The following is a 17,352-nucleotide window of genomic DNA, read 5'->3' on the forward strand; positions in this document are numbered from 1 at the left end:
AAAGAAAAAGGAGAAGTGTCGCAGGGCGGAAGACAGTTTTTTCAGAAGATAAGTTAAAACCCGTCAATGTGAAAACAGTGAACAGACACAAATGCACCTCTGCCACCTGGCCCAGCTAAACAGAGCTCCACCTGAATGTTTGTAATAACCCAGCTTTACTGAGCAACACACATATCAGCCACAACACACACCTACCACCTCCTCAGTTAGTCAGCACACAGTTTTTTTTTGGTAAAGGCTGCAGCAGGTGTCAATACCAGAGCTGCTCTGCCCCATATTTGCTACCATCTGTGCCCAGAGAACCCCCACTAACAACAGTGCAGCTACAGAACAGCTGAAGATGTTGCACAGACACAACAGACAGAGGCTCAGGGAAACGGGGGCAGGAATTAAAGAAAGAGTGACAACCTTAGGCATTTCCATCTCATCATCAAAGGCCCTGAGCTGAAAGAGAGCAGAAGGTTTAAAGAGTTATATAACAATGCAGGAAGGAGGAAGTTTGCACTGAGGGCAATAATACAGCATGGAGTGCTTGTTAGATGAGCTAAGGGTTGCTGTAAAGATCCAGAAGCTCGCAGAGATTTGGGGGTTTTCTAGGTGGATATTAACAAAAAGAAGTCACTTCTTTTCATAATATTAACTGCTTAAGAGAAATGTGATGCAATATGTTTGTGTTTCTTAATCCTAAGCATTCATAATTCAATTGTATGTAGGTATCACGCCATATTTTGCTGCTTCTGTGCAAAGCCCCGTGGGAAGAAATTATCTCTTTTATGTGAGTCTGCAGCATTAAGAGACCTTGAGCCTAAGAAATAAACTTAAAGTTGGAAGAAAAACAAATCATCATTTATTATCACCATAAAGTGTGAAAACTTAAAAAATTATTTCAACAATAAAAACTGACATTGTCTTCCAATATTAAAGCCTCAAACAGGATGACCACACCTTGAAAAATACACAACACTTAAAGCTGTATAATATTATATTTATGATTATGCCTGATCAGTGTATTAAGTCGTTTGCTTTGACTGTCTGTCAAAGCAAACAAGCCTTCAGTTATCTCATTCAGCATCCTGTCAGTTCCTTCTCCTGACATGATGAGGGGGGAAAGCAGACATTGAGAATTAAAACAATTTATGGGCCATTTAGTGTAATATGAACACAAAATAATCAAACTGATGTGTTTTGTTAGCTTTATGGCAGCAAATAATTTGCATTGCAAAAAACTGATCATGTTACCAACTTCTGATATGAAGTTTGTCAAACCCGTTCAGCTAAGTTTCTGTCATGATAATCACACCTTGACAGTAACTGTGTTGAAGCACAAGCAATGAAATATGCAGGATATCGGCTCTTGATATCCTGGAGCTGGACAACCTTGACTCATGATCTGCACCCGTGAGAGTCATGCCACAGTAAACCTGCAGAGATATTTGTGGATCCAGTGCTTGTCAGACACAGTTGTTGTGATGGAAAATAGGGAAGCAAATAAATGCAAGGTGAGTGGTCATAATTTGGAGAGGCCCATCAGTGTATAAATAATCTAAAGCAGATGGTGAGTAATAAGGTTTATGATTGCAAACCATTTTACTTCAGAGAAGAGCGTGTTACCTTCTCTCCATAACCTCGGTCCTTTGTCATCATCTCTCTTAGCGTTTGCAGAACTTTGATGCACAGTTTCTCTTCATTTTCTTCCAACAGTTGTTTGGTATGCTTGATCAGCCTGCTCACGCACACATGCGCGCACACACACACATCAGATATAAAGTCTCAGTAGCACTTTACAACTTAAGCTATAAATCACATAACTCACTGCATTGCTTACTTGCATATAAACCCTCCGCTCTCACACTTCTTGCGTGAGTCGGTGTTCTCAGGGAAGAGCAGCTCGGGCCGATGCAGCACATCCACCAGGACGGACAGCTCAGCCTGGACCAGTGGACGCAGGCGGTCCTCAAGAGCTGATACAATGTCCTACAAAAGAGACAAGCACATGTGCTTAATGTCTGTCCTTAACTGGTATGAGTTAAATTCAAACATCCCCAGATGTTACCTGCAGCCTCTCAATAATGTTCCTGTAGTCCCTCGACACGGTCACCACCGATTCTCTGCGAGCTGACAGGTGCGAGTTGCGAACAGAGAGCCTCCAGCTAATGGCGGTTCTCTGCACGATGTTGTTGGATCTCACAAACAGGTTGTTCACCTGGTTGTCCAGGTCCACTGGGATGGCTATGGCTCTGCTTTTGGCTGGTCGGTACAGAGAGAAATGCATTTTATATTTGCTACCAGCTGTGTATTCAAATAATTTAAAGTAAGTCTCGAAAAAGAGAGAAAATCTCACCAACATCAGAGAGCACCTTAATACAGGCTTCAACAGAGCCCTTCTGGCCTGAGCCCAACCAGTAGCAATGGTAGACCCTGAAGATTGCCTGCAGCAGCTGCACAAAGACAGGCTGTCTGGTCTGAAAGGAAAACACCAGAGAATACAAAAAGACCTCAGTGTCTTCATGTCATTTTCAATGAGCTTGTCTGGAACAAATAGATCCCCATCAACATAAAAGTCTCCCACGTTTCCTCGCATACAGTGGTTCCCAAACGCTTCAACTTCTGGAGTAATTGCAACACAAACAGCCAAGAGATGTGCCAATACACTGCTTTTTAACCAGAGTCAGTGATTTTATAAAGATAATTACATGAACACAATAACATTTTTAAAACAGAAACGTAGATTTGAAAGGTGTTTATTACCTGTCTAAGTGTTATTTTCAAAAGATACATTTAATCTGATAAAAAAACACATTCTAATTTAGTGAATATGACTAGTATTTGTATTTTTTTATCAGGAAAAAAGACATTTATGCATAAGACAGTTCAAACAAATCGAACCCTAAAGTAGAGCTTTATTGTGCTTAATAAAGAAAGCTGTAGCAGGTGGGCAGAGCTTTACAAAACTGGTGATTGGAAATTATCTACAAAATCTCTGATTGGTGCTGCTATTACTTTTTTCAAAAGAAATCTGAGTTAATTTTCAAATAATTTCTTGAGATCCTCTCCAAGTTTGGGAACCACTGCTTCCTTTCACCAACAGTGTTTTAATATCCAACTCCCCTTTTCAAAAGTCAATAAGCAAGAGTGAGAGACGCTATGGTTAGATCAGCATGCTGAAACAGTTTGAAGTACATTTATTTTCCTGGACACACATGAATCCCACAGCAGACACTTACTCATATTTCACCCAGTGACAATAAAGCTGTATTGTACTTCACAAAACCAATTATTAACAAGGAAAATATATATATATATTTTTGCATCCCACAAAAAAGTTTTGCACCTTTTGTTATTTCCCTGCTAAAGAAATTTACTATACCTGCAAATTTTTCCTCAGACGTTTATCCTGTAGCAAAGGTAAACAATTCATGAAAAAAATCAAACAAAAAAATAAACTAAGGCAAAAAAAAAAAAGATTAAGGTTCTGTGGACACAAAAGGCATCCCACAGACTGGAGGGCCAATTTATTAAAATATGATATGAAAGTAAAAAAACGACAACAATGACAGCAGAAAAAGTTTTCAAACAATTTAATCAGTGAAAGACCTTGGAACCGGGTGCAACTTGCCACCATTCACTCTGAGTCTAAAGTGTAAGTTAGGCAGTCATGAGCAAATCAAAAAGGTGCTTTGGCCTGACTTTTTTCAATAGCAATATCAAGATTACTCAACCAGATTTCTTATTGAGTTTGGAACACACTGCATTTGGAGAACTAAATGAACATATATTTGTAAAGCAGAGTATTGCAGCATAATTTTTTTAATCAATAATCAATTACAATGTTTTAGTGATAGTTTCATAAACTAAAATACAAATTTGATTAGCCTTCCTCTGATCCATGTATGGTAACCCGAGGTTACGACTCTAAATGGCTTGCTAAGAAATTAAATCTAAAGCAAAGTATATGGTACCTTAATCATCTTGAATTTATGCTCTTAAATACTTAATTTATTTTAATATTTTCTCTGCAATGTGACTGAAGCATTTTCTGAACAAATGTGGTGTTGGAGAAGCCAATGCAACATGATTACCTGCAGGCTTGTACTCTGGTCAGAGAAAGGAGAACTGAAGAAAGTAGTTACGATGCTCATAACCGTCTCAGTCACGTAGCGCTCCAGAACGTTGTCTGCATGCTTACGATCGCTTGTGTTGTTGCACACCTGAACAACCATTTCAATGTTTAAGTGACGCATAATTTCATTCTTATTTTCCACAAAAAGAAGGCATAATGCTCCTTACGCTGCAAATGTCAACCAGAAAGTTGTCAAAGAGCTTCCACATGTGGTTGGAGGTGTAGATCTCCTTCATTTCCACCTCAGTGTCCACATAGCAGTGGTTCAGAAAGTTGATGTATGCAATCTTGATCTGAGGGATTACAGCAAGGAAACAAAATTAGTGACAAAACATGTTTCTAAATACATAACAAATGCAACTTGCTTCTCCTGTCACCTCAGGGATGCAGTCGTCATGGGTTACGACCCGCACTATGTCGTCCAGCGGTAACAGGGAGTTGCACTTTATCTCAGTGTAGACGTTCTTGCCCTCAGTGCAGACGGCCAACAGCTCCACCAGGTGTATGTGGTACCTGAGCGGGCTGTTCTCATCCATCCGATCTCGCTCCGACCGCATCATGTTGACCAAAGTCTGGAAGGAGGCCCGATCGTTGTAGAAGACCAGAACATCTTCTCCTGCATTCACTAGCTGTATGAGAAACATAGCATAATGCCAAAGAAGAACAGTGATATAGAGAACTTTGCAAATGTATTCCTGTCTGTTTATTTCCACATTTTCTCATGTTACTTAATGTGACAGGCCAACACAGATTAGTGAATCACTCAAGTGTTAAAATAATTTGTAGTTTTCAAAATGGGGTTTGCATTTCTATTGATATTCCCCGTTGGGTCAATATTACTTTGCAGAAACAATAGCTGCAAGTCGTTTAGGGCATATGACTACAACCCTTGCCCATTTAGAAACTTTTTTGCTAGAAATAAATATTGCCCATTCTGCTTTGCAAAATTGTGCAAACTCAATCAGACTGAATGGAGAGCATCAGTCTTAGAGTGTTTGTATATTTAAGTTTGACTTAACAGAGTCATTGTAACAAATGTTTAGGGTTGTTGCAATGCTGGAAAATGTACTCTGGAGTTTTGGGCAGTTCCTAACAAGTTTTGTCTTGGCATTGTCCTGATTGCAGCTTCATTAACCCTCTGAACAGCTTCACTATTTCTGGTGAAAACAATGCATCGTTTTTACCATGGAGATGATTTGTAAGCAGCTCTATACTGACATTAAATTTCATAAAGATGGACCCAATATGCATGGTGTTAGTCTCTCACAAAAACATTAAAATAAATACATAAACACAGGTTGTGTTTGTCACATGACAAAATGGGAACAAATTCAGAGAGCGAGTATTTTATAAGTTACATTTGGAAACAGGCACAACCTCTGCCATGACGATATCCTGACACTTTTTGATGAACTTGTTCTCCGCCTTGACGATCGTCTGTAAGAATTTGAGGTATTGCACGTTGCGGCCGTGCGTTTCAATACAGTGGACGAAGTGCTGGACCACGCGATCGTTGATCTCGCTACACAGCTGGAAGTTGTTCATGAAGATATGCTGCATAGTGATGGCTTCTAAGATCTGAATGACAGGAAGCACAAAGGACCAGTGAGTCATAATCTAAGGTTTATATCACTGCTGTGGGTTTGAGGCCAGGTGAGAAAGGACAGCTGACCCCTGGATTGAGGAAAAGATTGATGTGTTTATGGAGCAGGGCCTGGTTCTGCTGGTTTCCTGCACAGAAGTTCTGCAGAAACTGATGGGCTAGTTTCATGTTGTCCTGCATGCGTACATCTTCTCCCTGAAAGATAAAATAACCAAGTTATGATCACTTTTAGTCACACATACAATCAATAAATATGTAATTTGAAACCGTTTTTACCTTTTCATAAGGAATCTGCAGCAGCTCCAGAACCACAGCATGAGCCCCCATGTTTCTTAGCAGCCTCTGCTGCTGTTTTCGGCTCTTTCTACCCGACAGACCTTCTTGGATGCACAATCTGCTGAGACGAAGCAGGACCTGTGGGGGAAGCATGATGTAGAAGGAAAACACCAACAATATTAAACATGTGGAAAAAAAATATTTCATTTATTATGCAAAATCTTTCATTTTGGCAATAATTTTTATCACCTCTTTTATCACTCTGTAGTTTTTGCTGCTGGCACTTTCTGCCTTCCTTGGTTTGTCTGTGGCCGCTGCGTCCTGCAGAAGCCAGCATTGGGTGTTAAGGAACATGACCTTACAGTGGCTGTGTTTACCCTCAGTTTGCATGATGTAAAACAAAGCACACCTTTTGAGGTTCTGGTTCAGCTGGCATCCCCTCTCCTCCATCCAAGCCCTCATCTGGTCCCTGCCTCTTGTACACCCACAGCTCAGATTTCTCAACTATAGATCGCAGCTTGTCCAGATCTTCCTTTATCTGCTTATAATTGTCCACATCTTGGCTGGTGACTAGTAACTGCACCTGTTATCAAAGTTATGGGGATATAGAGATCATTGCAGAATCCACTAGAGGGAAATAATTATATAGAATCCAACAAGTAGTTGCTGTAGAAGTAATGTGTGTTTACTGGAGGTATAAAGGCTTTATTTTTCCAGGAAGTAAATTATCTTTATTTTATATATTCTAATGTTTTCAAAATGTGATAGTAGCTGATTCGCTTACTTTAAGAGTCCTAAAAATAAGTATTAAACTTAAAGTGTTTTTCATTTTTTCATGTTACAAATAGAAATCTAAATATCTTTTAAGGGGTTTCAATTGACTAACACAAAGTAGTGCAGTAGTGTGCAGTGGAAATAATACGTGGCTGTTATTTATTTTTAAAAAAATTTTATATAAAAAGAAATTGAATAAATATGGCGTGGGTTTGTTTTCCCTCCGTAAGTCAATTATCTGTAGGATCACCTTTGGTTTTGCTCTTTTGCGATATGTCTCTGTGCATGTTCTCTGTAGAATGGGCCAAGATCGGTCAGAATGGATCAGCCCGCCATATGAACATGACCCCTATTCCAAATTGAATCCATGACCAGTCTTGATCTAAATCATTTGATTGTAGCTGTGACTCTATATTTAGGATTGTTGTCCAGCTGGAAGGTAAACCTCCACCCCAGTATCAAGTCTTCTTAAGCTTCTAAAAGGTTTTATCCCAGGATGTTCCTGTTTTTAGCTCCATTCATCTTTAATATCAAATCTCCAAAATGTCTTTTTCCTTGCAGGAGAAAAGCATTTCACCAGCAACACCCTACTATTGTTTTTGTCAAATATAAATAAATTTGACATTGATATGTTTAGCAGCACGGGTTACCTGTTTGAATGCCTGTAGAACCTCCTGCCTCTGGCTGAAATGCCTGAAGAGCAGGTGCAGGGCTCTGGACACCAGCGGAGGATACTCATGCATGGTTAAGTGGAGCAAGACCCTTAAGAAGGTTCGACCGCCGTGATCGTCCAAGTCGAGAGGTGTATTCTCCTCACTGAACACACAGAAAAACCATGCTTTCATAGAAATACATCTCATTTAACTTTATGTTCTGAGTATAGTCTAACTTTACCTTCCACCAAAGATCGCCTCCGCCTGCTCCTCTATGTTTTCAAAATCCAAAGCGCCTGGATTTTAGGAAAATGCTCAAAATCAGTTTCTAGTGGACCCAACTTTGGTGTATAATGCATCTAAGGATAAACCTAACCTGGGATATTATTTGGCCCTTCTACTGATCCACTTATAGATAACTCGTTCTGGGAAGTACTCTCATCAAACTCCCTTTTAAAGATCGACAGAAGACAGGAGATCCTGTAGTCCAGGCGGACATTCAGGATAAACTGCAGGAGTAAAGATGAAATACAATCCAGAAATACTGACCATGAGACATTCAGATTTCATTTCCTAAACAATGTGTATTTCACCTGCAGGATCTCTATAATCTTGAGCTTAGTGTCCATGACCAATATGTCCTGTTTCTCAGGCTCAATCTGTGTCTTCACCGTGTCTCCATTCGAGTCGCTGTTTGTATTGATAGGAAGGAACCCGCCTCCTCTCAGGACTACCTGGGACATCAGTTCTCCTACGCCATGAATGGACCTCATCACATTACTGCCTGAAAGCATATAAACACACAAACACAAATCAACCTCATGGCCACCAGATTCACGTCCTCAACTCGCCACTCTGGGTTGGTTTACCTCTGCCTCCATCTCCTTTTTCCAGCTTGGTGAACGGGAAAACAGTGCTCACATGGACACAATCCAGAATAGCCAGTAGGATCTTGGTTAGTCTGAGCAGGTCACTGAAGTTGTAGAAGCCAAAATAAATGAGATTTCTGGCCAGATTCACCACCTGAAATAAGAAAAACAGATGCAAGTTTGAAAACTACAAGTTCAAAGTATTTTATCATAAATTTATGTAACAGATTAACACAATGTATTGCATAATTGTGAAGTAGAAAAAATAAGCTGCATATTATTTGAGATTTTGTACATTTACAATTCTGAAAGGTTTGACATGAAAATGTATTCTGCACCCTTCACTTTCATACCAATTGCTTTCACAAGTCAACAATGCAAATCTAGATGTTGTGAAGGCCTGAGATGTTTGTTAAACATTATTACAGCAAACAGCATCATAAAAACTGACAACAGACAAGCATCATTTTCTTTGCACTTCACAATTATGGACTGCCAGGTGTTGGTCAACCACATAAAATATACAGAAGTATGTAGCTTAAAGGGACAAAATGTGAAAAAAGTTCAAATGAAGTGAATCCTTTTACAAGGAGCTGTATTGGCCATACTGACCTCAGAGGTGAGCTTGTTCTTTTCCTTGTCTGCAAACGGGAAGTTCTGACACACCACATCCCTGAGGTAGTTTTCAACAAACTCCATAGTCTGCCAGAATCGCTCCTTAATATTATCTTTGGTCGTTCCATCATTGTCGTAGCTTCAAGTTAAAGGATAAACACAGTTTTAAAAAGACAACTAAATACAAGCAGATTTTACAATGAACACAAAGGAAGCCTGAAGTAACAAAGGGTTTTGTTTGCGGCCCATTTCTCACTCATTAATGGAGATTTTTGACGGGATCTCAGACCAAAGCCGTGCATATTTGACTGGCGTGACTTGCTCCTGTGGATCCCGATCCACGTGCATGTGCAGCATCAGCCGACAGAAAGAGGCTCGAAGGTCAAAGGGCAAGTCTTCATCCGACATGCATCGTAAGATCAGGTCGACATCCAGCTGAATGGAAATTTTGTTGATTGCTAGATACTGCCGATCCAAGCACATCCTGGCAAACAGGTTGAGCTGATACCTGTCCCAAATGAATCAGACTAATCAACGATCCAAATTATAAGGGTTGCTCAGCCCAGCTAAAATGAGATCCAGAAATGTACCTGTAGTAACTGATCACTTCTTTATCCTCCTTCTGGCCCTCTTTGGCATCCTGGGCCATCTCCCTGACGCTTTTGCTGCGCATCTCTTTGTCGCTGTTGTTCCAGAACAACCAGACTTCCTCCTCATCCTCTTCTACCTCCACAGAGTTCTCCCCCAGCTGTGATCCCTCAATCTCAAACCTTGAGAGGACCAGTCTGAAAAAAAGTTAATCAAAAGAAAAAAAAATAACCGGTTTATTTTTTGTATTTAATTTAATTTATGTTTAGGCTTGTTGATTTTTTAAAAAAAGAAATAATCTTTGCCTGTTCACTAGTGCTCTCTCTATAAAATGGTAATGCATGTAAGTTTCAGTCACTCAACATAAGCACAGACAATGATGTTTACAAATATGAATTTAATACAAAAGGTCAACTTTATATGCAGGGTGGAAACTATGCTAATAAACTCAAATACGTATGGTACTTTGAAAAAATAAAGAATTCTGTTTTTTTTTTCCACTACACTTAAGTGCTTTGGAACTATTTTTATATCAGGAATCAGATATTTTATATCAAATATAATCTGAATTAATAAAAAAAGAGAGTTGTCATATGCTTATTTTATTTTAATTTTTACTTTTTTAAAAAAGCTTTCCAAAACAGCCAGCCCATTTGTGAAAAATTCATCTCTGTGGCCAATTTTTGACTTCTGGAAAGACTCCGTTTTTTAACCCTATGGAAAATTTGAGGACTGAGCTTAATGGAAATTTACTTGCCTGGAAACTGACAATCAATTTCTAGTAAGACTTGATGAAGAATCTGCCACATAATTCTTCAAAAGTCTTGATCGAACTGTCATTTATAACTGCATCTGTATTTACTTATTAGTATTAACCAATGGTCCAAGTTTTTTTTCTAATTACTGCTCTGTTTGGATAGGAAATAGGACCAATAAAGTTGTTATAGTATATTTAGTGGCAACCTGAGGTGCAACAGAAAAACGTGTTACTTTGTTTCTATGAGGATGTCTGCATTGGCTGGATCCAACACTGCAGTACAGATGAGCTCCTGTGTCACAGGGATGGACTTGTTCATCGACACACACAGGTCTGACAAATAATCCAAGAACCTGGACACAAACACAGGGAACACAAACCTAAATTGCACACCACCCGGAGGGTCAAAGAACATCTATAACTTATGAGTTGTTCAACCATTAAAACAAAAAAACATAAAAAAAAAAAAAAAAAAAACTAAACAAAAAAAACAGATCAGATAATCAAACAAACACCTGGGCTCCCGGTTTTTGCGGACCAAGCTCACAAACGTGTCGATCTCTGCAGCAGTAATGTGCTTCTCCAGCAACTTGCGATTGTTATGGAGCAAAGCTGTGATGGTGTCCTCGGCCAGCACATCGTAGCCGATCTGTTTCTGCATGAAGCGAAACTGTTTGGCGATATATTCCTGCAAGAAACAAAAAATAAAAATAAAACACTGGTTATGTGCAGATGTAAAAAGGTATGCACATAGGTTTTCATGACATGGAACATTTAAATGAGCATGGTACATTAGCAGCTCAAACTGCAGACTGGACTGGATGTTCAGCTGCATTATACATTTTTTTATTGCTTTAATGTTACTACATAAGAATGACTCTTTTCCTCAGGAAAACAAGCCCCTATGGCCCTCTCATATTGCAGTGGTGAGTATTAAATAATGTTCATGGTGGACCAATTGTACCTGATTCTTGCGATAATCCTGTTGAGAGTGACGCAGGACCCTGTAACACAAGCGGCAGATGTGTCTGAAGGGGGCATGACGCTGGTCAGCCAGCTCCTCCAGTCGCAGCATGGGCCCATCCCCGCTGTCTGTAAAGGGTGCCTGCAGCAGCTTGAAGATCTGCAAGCAGGAAGGAGATTGTGATAACTACAACCATGTAAAAAGTCCACTTTTTATACCACTTTCACACAAAACTACAAAAATCAGAGGAGGAGGAAGAGGTCAGGGGAGTTTTACAAGAAGTGCCCATTCTTCCTTTATTGCATTACCTGTTTGAGAATATTCTGTTCTCTCATGAGTTTCTGTCGCTCCCTATTGGGTTTGTTCACCATAATTTCTAGAACATCCTGTCCGTTGTTGGGAATGTCCACCACAAAGAACACCAAATCCTCCAGGAGCTTTGTAACCGCCCTGAATTTATTCGTTACAAAAAAAAGACAACAAAAAAATTTACAACAAAACTATTCTCTTCAAGGAAACAACTCCACAGTGCTGCTGTGTTTTCTACCTCCTCTCGTTTTGTGTGATGGTGCCTTTTTCCAGCTTTCCTGCAATAGAGGCCAGGACTTTACTGGCATCATTGGCAAAATCAAGGTCCCTCACTTCAGCCGGGGAGACGGGCACGATGGCGAAAGCCTCTTTATCCTCTTTATATGCAGATGTGCCAATCTTGAATCAGAAAGAAAATCCAATTTATTTTTTTACTTATCAGAGGAAATCTGATTCATTTTGGGGCCTTATTAAGGGTTAAAATATAAATGCAAATTCACTATTAAATATTCCATAAACATTTCTTCAACAAAAATAAATCTTTGGGCAAAAAGCTAAATACAAGTTAGAAAAGAGATTAGTCACTTACTCGCAGCATGACAGGCTTTTCTTCTTCCTTGTCTATCGGCTGGTTAGTGCTGTGAACCCACGTGTTGGTGCAGAGGTGTCGGAGGCGCACATACGAGTTTCTGAAAGGATATTTGTTTTAAATAGTTCTTTTCAATTTAAAGTACACATGGTTGATTCTTTTTAAGGCTGTCAGTGTAACCAGTAACACAAACGTTTCCCCTGACTGGCGCTCATAAACATGGAGAAACAGGCAAGAGTTTCTGTCATAAGGTCTCAGCCATACTTTCATTTGTGGTGGTAGAGCAGGTTAAAAATTGTGTCAAAAACTTAAATTTCAGTTTAATTTGACCAGAGCCTTCTTATAATTGTTTGTTTTCAAACAATGGCTTTTAAAGCCGTACCTCAAAAGTCAGATTTGTGCACGGCTAATAGTTATGTCGATAAATTCTACCACCAGAGCAGTGGAGCTCTGCAACTCCTCCAGAGTTACCATGCCCCTGATTAACGCTCTCCTTGCCTGACCTGGTAGTTAAGGTGGAAAACCATATTGTGACATTGTCTGCAGTTGGGCCACATCCTTACCACTTTCAGGTGAGGGATTAAATGTTTTAATTGAAGGATTTTAGAGTAAATAGAACAAACGAACACAACACTTTGCAGATTATTTGTAAAATTTGTAAAATTCATCTCTACTTTCTTTCCACTTCACCGTTATGCTTGTCCGGCATAACGGTTTGTGTTTATCTATTATATACGATCAACATTTTTCCATTTCTCTGTTCTAGTCAATACCGGGAGTTTGTGCTGCATTTGTTTCATAATCTTTGAACACATAAGGACTACTGCCATTAATAGCACCAGTATGAAAGACAGACCAATATCTTTCACATTCAGCAGCCAAAATTACAATTATCTGTAGGACGAGCAGATAATCTTTATCAGTCGTTGTCAGTACCTGAATCTCTTAGCCTGGAAAGTACCACCACACACTAAATCCAGGCTCTATTTCAGAAACACATCGCAGTGATGTAATATACTTTGGAAGTCCCCAAACTACAACATGTTGTTTGATTTCCAAAATTAAATGTGGCAGATAGTTACTCAGATGAATTTTCCAATTGGGTAAGTGATTCTCAGACCACAAAAGTTAAGTAGAGTCCAACTCACAATATTTCGTGACAATATACGTCTTTCCTACCTGGGTACCAGAGAGTCCCCCCCTCTTAAGGTGGTCGGGTCCAGCTCAAATATGGAGGAGATGTCGTTTCCATCAGGAACCGATATGAGTGTGTACAAAACTTTATCTTGGACAATTTTCAAGCGGGCTCTCAAGGGGTCTTGCTCTGAATCCAGCTATAAAAGAAATTAAAAATCCCATTAGAAACTGAATGAAAAATTAGAAACCTCTTCAAGGGCAAATTATTGTGTTTTAGAAACTGACTGGTGAAACGCATGCCAATAATCGCCAAGATAACATGGATTCTAGGAACTAAATCCATGTACTGCTAGTAAAACTAGGTCTTAAAATCACAACAAATGTATAAAGAGCTCAATCAAGGTTGTATACACTTATGTAAGTTGAGATTTGTCTTTACAATGCTGCAATCCTGAAATGATGGATGAATGTATAGCTGTATGGATGAAATTTTACTTTTCTTTTATACATTTTTTTAAAGCAGAGAAAAAGTGAACTGCAGCAGAACAGTTCATTCATCTTCTTCTGCATTGGCCAGAAAATGTTTGAAACTCCATAATAACAACAATAACGTGAACCATCCAATCATTCATTAACAAGAGACCAACACTAATGGACAAAGACTGCCATCTGCTGTACAACAAAGCATAACGCATTCACTTTGCAACCAGAACAACCAGAGACTGTTTACCTGTGTCAATAACAAAGTATAAAACATATTTTCCATATCCCTGTTAATTATAGCAGCTCCAAAATAGGTTTGAGATGTTCATAAATACAACAGTGTGAGATTTGAAGCAGGTTATTTTTGTGTTAATGGACAAGCCAATTAAAAATGGTGTTTTTATTTCAGTGGCAACTCTACACTAGTGATGAAAAGTCAGGCCTTCAGCAAGACTTTCTCACCGGAGAGCGGAAATCGAGGCCCTCCTCTTCATACTCTGGGTTTACCTGCACAAATTCAAGAGTGGTTGACTTTCTATTGCTCACAAGCAAACATGTGAGGAGGGGAGACGGACAGACTGACCTCTGCAGCCAAGTAGTGTCCTGTGGCCAGGTGTTTGAACCTGAACAGGCTGTTCCAGTAGCCAGCGCCACCTCGACATGGATCATGCTGTACGACCTGGAACAAAGAAAATCATTTTCAGCTCAAAGCACATCCAGCAAAAACTGGTTTGAATTGATTGCTGCTCACTTCGATCTCCCAGAGGGCTTTGCTGCTAGTAGCTGAGGTAGCCGACTGCCGCCCAGTAGTGCGAAGGAAAACATATTGCTTTTTTCTGTGATCGTCGCATGTGAGGAACTTCTCCTGCTCTGCATGGAACAACCGTACAACATCACCCTGCAGAGATACGTTACAGCAAAGTATGGCTGAAAAAGTCTCATTTTAAAATAGGAAACCTTGTTAGTGATGTCTGATGGTCAACATTTGATCAATGTGAATGGAAAGCATTCTCACTTAATCAGTTTTGGGAAAGTAACCAAATGCTATTAAATAATTTTGGGAATTTTGGGGCCAGTACTTTATTCTAGAAAGGTTAACCAGCAGACTGAATAGTCCACTTGATTTTTCTCAGTAATAACAGAAAGTTAGTAACATTGAGTTTTTAAAGTGATTTAAAGTCTCATTTACAGCCATGTACTGCTGACTGATGATACTGTTTGTTTGTCAGAAACAAAGCAACCCCCTCAGATTAGACGAGCAACATTATGCAACATTTTTAAAGAAAAAAATAAACCTTAGAAACCCTTCAACATTATTTAACTGAGACTGTTTTAAGCGTTTACACAAAGTAAATACCATGTTGAAAAATGAATTATCTATCCCAGTCTTTTCACTTTAAATACTGCAATTAACTTATTGTACAAGTATATTTTCTAAGAATGAGAAAAGATTCTGTGCCAAAAAGAGCCGTTTGAAATAAATAATCAGAGAAAAGAGTTATCTGGCATTCGCTGAGAAACGCACTCCTTTCAGGACACGCTCCTGGTTGTCGCTCCATTTCATAAACAGGACAATCTTCCAGCTGGTGCTGCAATTTACAGAGTTCACCTGAAATACAAAGAGAGATGATGTGACTGAAGCTTTGGTTCACAGAACTGCAACAACTCATAAAGTAGAACTATTTGCTAAATTCTTTGTAGAGTATTTAAGTGTATGGTATATATGTTGGATGACATGAAAAGTAAAATGGGATAAATCTAAGTGGAGCAATTGTTTTCCTCAATCCTATGTACAATCACCCAACTAAAGAAAACAATTTCCATTTCCAAATGGCAACTTGAAAGCAACGTTTTAACTGCCTTCAAAATTGAATTTTAACATCAGAGCAACTTAAAAATCAATTGTATGGGTTCTCTACAAAGTAAATCATACCATTTTAAATCTTACAGAAGTTTGTGTGTCAAACCATAGAACATGAAATTTCTTTATACATTACAAGATCTAACCAGATCACACAATAAACAGTAGTGTTAGCTAACAAAAATTTAAGATCTTGTCAAAAAAAACATATCAGCTCTTAACTTTCGATAAAGGAAAGAGTACAGAATTCATTAAACTTATGCCGAACATAAATTCCTTCCCAAAAAAACCCTGTTATGCCACTATGTAGTTTTTAATGGTTAGAAGACAACTATCCTTTAATTTACCACAATCAGTGACAAAAGAAGGCACAAAGGAATTCAGTGTTGTAGAAGAAAAATGGATGACCTATTTGCCAAAAATGTGAGAAGAAGGAAAAAGATTAATAATAAACAGAATGAGACCCGATACAGCGCTCTGTATCGGGTCTCATTCTGTTTATTACTACCGGTACACAAGCTGATTTTGATCTAATAAAGATAATTTAAACAAGACTTTGAGGAGCCATTTCCACCAACTTTAATGTTCATAGGAGAACATCATGAAAGATTATCTAAAAGGCAAAAAGAAATAAACACAACTATGTCTGAAAGCTCAGAGCGAGACACAATGTGTGGCTCACATGAGATTTTAACCAGAGCTGTTTCTGTCCTGAGAAGAGGCTGGAAACCAGGGTGGCTCTGTTCAGGCAGATTAAGAGGTAAACTAAAGCAAACCTCGTTGCATCCTGGGTTATCCACAAGTTGATGTGTGCTAGCATGCAGCGGCTGACCAGCGTTGACTGGGTTCAAGACCACTTTATCCCCAATCACTACCTGGAGTCACACAGAACACACATGCAACAAATGTAAAAGCCTGACAAAGAAAGTTTCTTTATTGAATATCTGACACAAACACTGCTGCAAGGTAAAGCAAGTTAAAGAGCGGCTTTGTTTTCAAATACAGAAAACTGAGGAATTAATTATATTTACACAGAATGTAACAGTCAAAAACAGGAGTGTTTGGAAGTCAAGATGGGCACAAACTTTGGTCTAAAATGTTCTAAGCATGTAAATCAACTTCTTGCCATAATATTTCTGCAAAATATAAAGTTTTTATAGTTAAAGAACAAATTGTGTGTCTAAAAATCTTTAGATTTAGATTCTGATACAATTTAGTTTTAAATGTGACCACAGACAAAACACTGCTACAGCTTTACCAACCTTTGTCAAGCTTTTTATCAAACAATGTTAAGTTTAATTTACACATGCAGACTACTTTTAGCCCAGACTCATGGGATGGTCAGTTTGCACCAAATTGATTCTTAAAGAAGACCAAACATGACCAGGACCTAGCTGCTGCAACTATCTATAACCACAACTGGTGAATAATTAACAATATTAATAATTTTTATATTAATTATTTGCTAATAAAGCTATATTTTATTTATTTGGTATACAAAACAGATAAAAATAACTTTTGAAACATCTTTGCAGCTGTATTTAAGGGTTTTTAGTTGAATAGCTCTTCATTTGTCATGGCGCAGACCTCAATCCAGTTGAGAATTTGTTGCAAGTCTCAAAAATGGATATCAAAGATGTTCTCTATCCAATTTGACATCAAGAACATGTGTAACTCTGGTATGAGATACCAAAACGGAACTGCAGCTGGAATTTCAATGGAAAATGATTCTGCAGAGTCGAATGTGACAATTG

The 17,352-nt window shown here is 38.8% G+C and overlaps 1 protein-coding gene across 11 annotated transcripts in view; it reads right to left on the reverse strand.

The window, feature by feature from the left end:
* LOC114135479 (inositol 1,4,5-trisphosphate receptor type 1-like) overlaps window positions 1-17,352 on the reverse strand; it is an 84,296-nt gene that overhangs the window by 47,243 nt on the left and 19,701 nt on the right. For 4 of the 11 annotated variants that reach the window (XM_028002789.1, XM_028002788.1, XM_028002798.1 and 1 more), the window contains 34 exons: window positions 16,375-16,473; window positions 15,263-15,346; window positions 14,489-14,635; window positions 14,321-14,416; window positions 14,200-14,244; window positions 13,297-13,451; window positions 12,118-12,217; window positions 11,767-11,927; window positions 11,528-11,669; window positions 11,220-11,378; window positions 10,771-10,943; window positions 10,489-10,608; window positions 9,501-9,695; window positions 9,167-9,418; window positions 8,908-9,049; window positions 8,296-8,449; window positions 8,020-8,210; window positions 7,803-7,935; window positions 7,668-7,722; window positions 7,424-7,589; window positions 6,409-6,582; window positions 6,249-6,320; window positions 6,000-6,137; window positions 5,793-5,918; window positions 5,498-5,698; window positions 4,498-4,749; window positions 4,288-4,413; window positions 4,080-4,208; window positions 3,368-3,394; window positions 2,342-2,462; window positions 2,054-2,247; window positions 1,826-1,974; window positions 1,612-1,723; window positions 409-444 (listed from right to left, as the gene is read on the reverse strand). In XM_028002789.1, the coding sequence (XP_027858590.1) occupies window positions 409-444; window positions 1,612-1,723; window positions 1,826-1,974; window positions 2,054-2,247; window positions 2,342-2,462; window positions 3,368-3,394; window positions 4,080-4,208; window positions 4,288-4,413; window positions 4,498-4,749; window positions 5,498-5,698; window positions 5,793-5,918; window positions 6,000-6,137; window positions 6,249-6,320; window positions 6,409-6,582; window positions 7,424-7,589; window positions 7,668-7,722; window positions 7,803-7,935; window positions 8,020-8,210; window positions 8,296-8,449; window positions 8,908-9,049; window positions 9,167-9,418; window positions 9,501-9,695; window positions 10,489-10,608; window positions 10,771-10,943; window positions 11,220-11,378; window positions 11,528-11,669; window positions 11,767-11,927; window positions 12,118-12,217; window positions 13,297-13,451; window positions 14,200-14,244; window positions 14,321-14,416; window positions 14,489-14,635; window positions 15,263-15,346; window positions 16,375-16,473 (4,626 nt within the window). The remainder of the gene's footprint in view (window positions 1-408; window positions 445-1,611; window positions 1,724-1,825; window positions 1,975-2,053; window positions 2,248-2,341; window positions 2,463-3,367; window positions 3,395-4,079; window positions 4,209-4,287; window positions 4,414-4,497; window positions 4,750-5,497; window positions 5,699-5,792; window positions 5,919-5,999; window positions 6,138-6,248; window positions 6,321-6,408; window positions 6,583-7,423; window positions 7,590-7,667; window positions 7,723-7,802; window positions 7,936-8,019; window positions 8,211-8,295; window positions 8,450-8,907; window positions 9,050-9,166; window positions 9,419-9,500; window positions 9,696-10,488; window positions 10,609-10,770; window positions 10,944-11,219; window positions 11,379-11,527; window positions 11,670-11,766; window positions 11,928-12,117; window positions 12,218-13,296; window positions 13,452-14,199; window positions 14,245-14,320; window positions 14,417-14,488; window positions 14,636-15,262; window positions 15,347-16,374; window positions 16,474-17,352) is intronic. The other 7 variants (XM_028002795.1, XM_028002791.1, XM_028002792.1 and 4 more) reach the window with 6 other exon arrangements.

Source organism: Xiphophorus couchianus, chromosome 20 (assembly GCF_001444195.1).
Source record: "Xiphophorus couchianus chromosome 20, X_couchianus-1.0, whole genome shotgun sequence".
Taxonomy (NCBI): domain Eukaryota; kingdom Metazoa; phylum Chordata; class Actinopteri; order Cyprinodontiformes; family Poeciliidae; genus Xiphophorus; species Xiphophorus couchianus.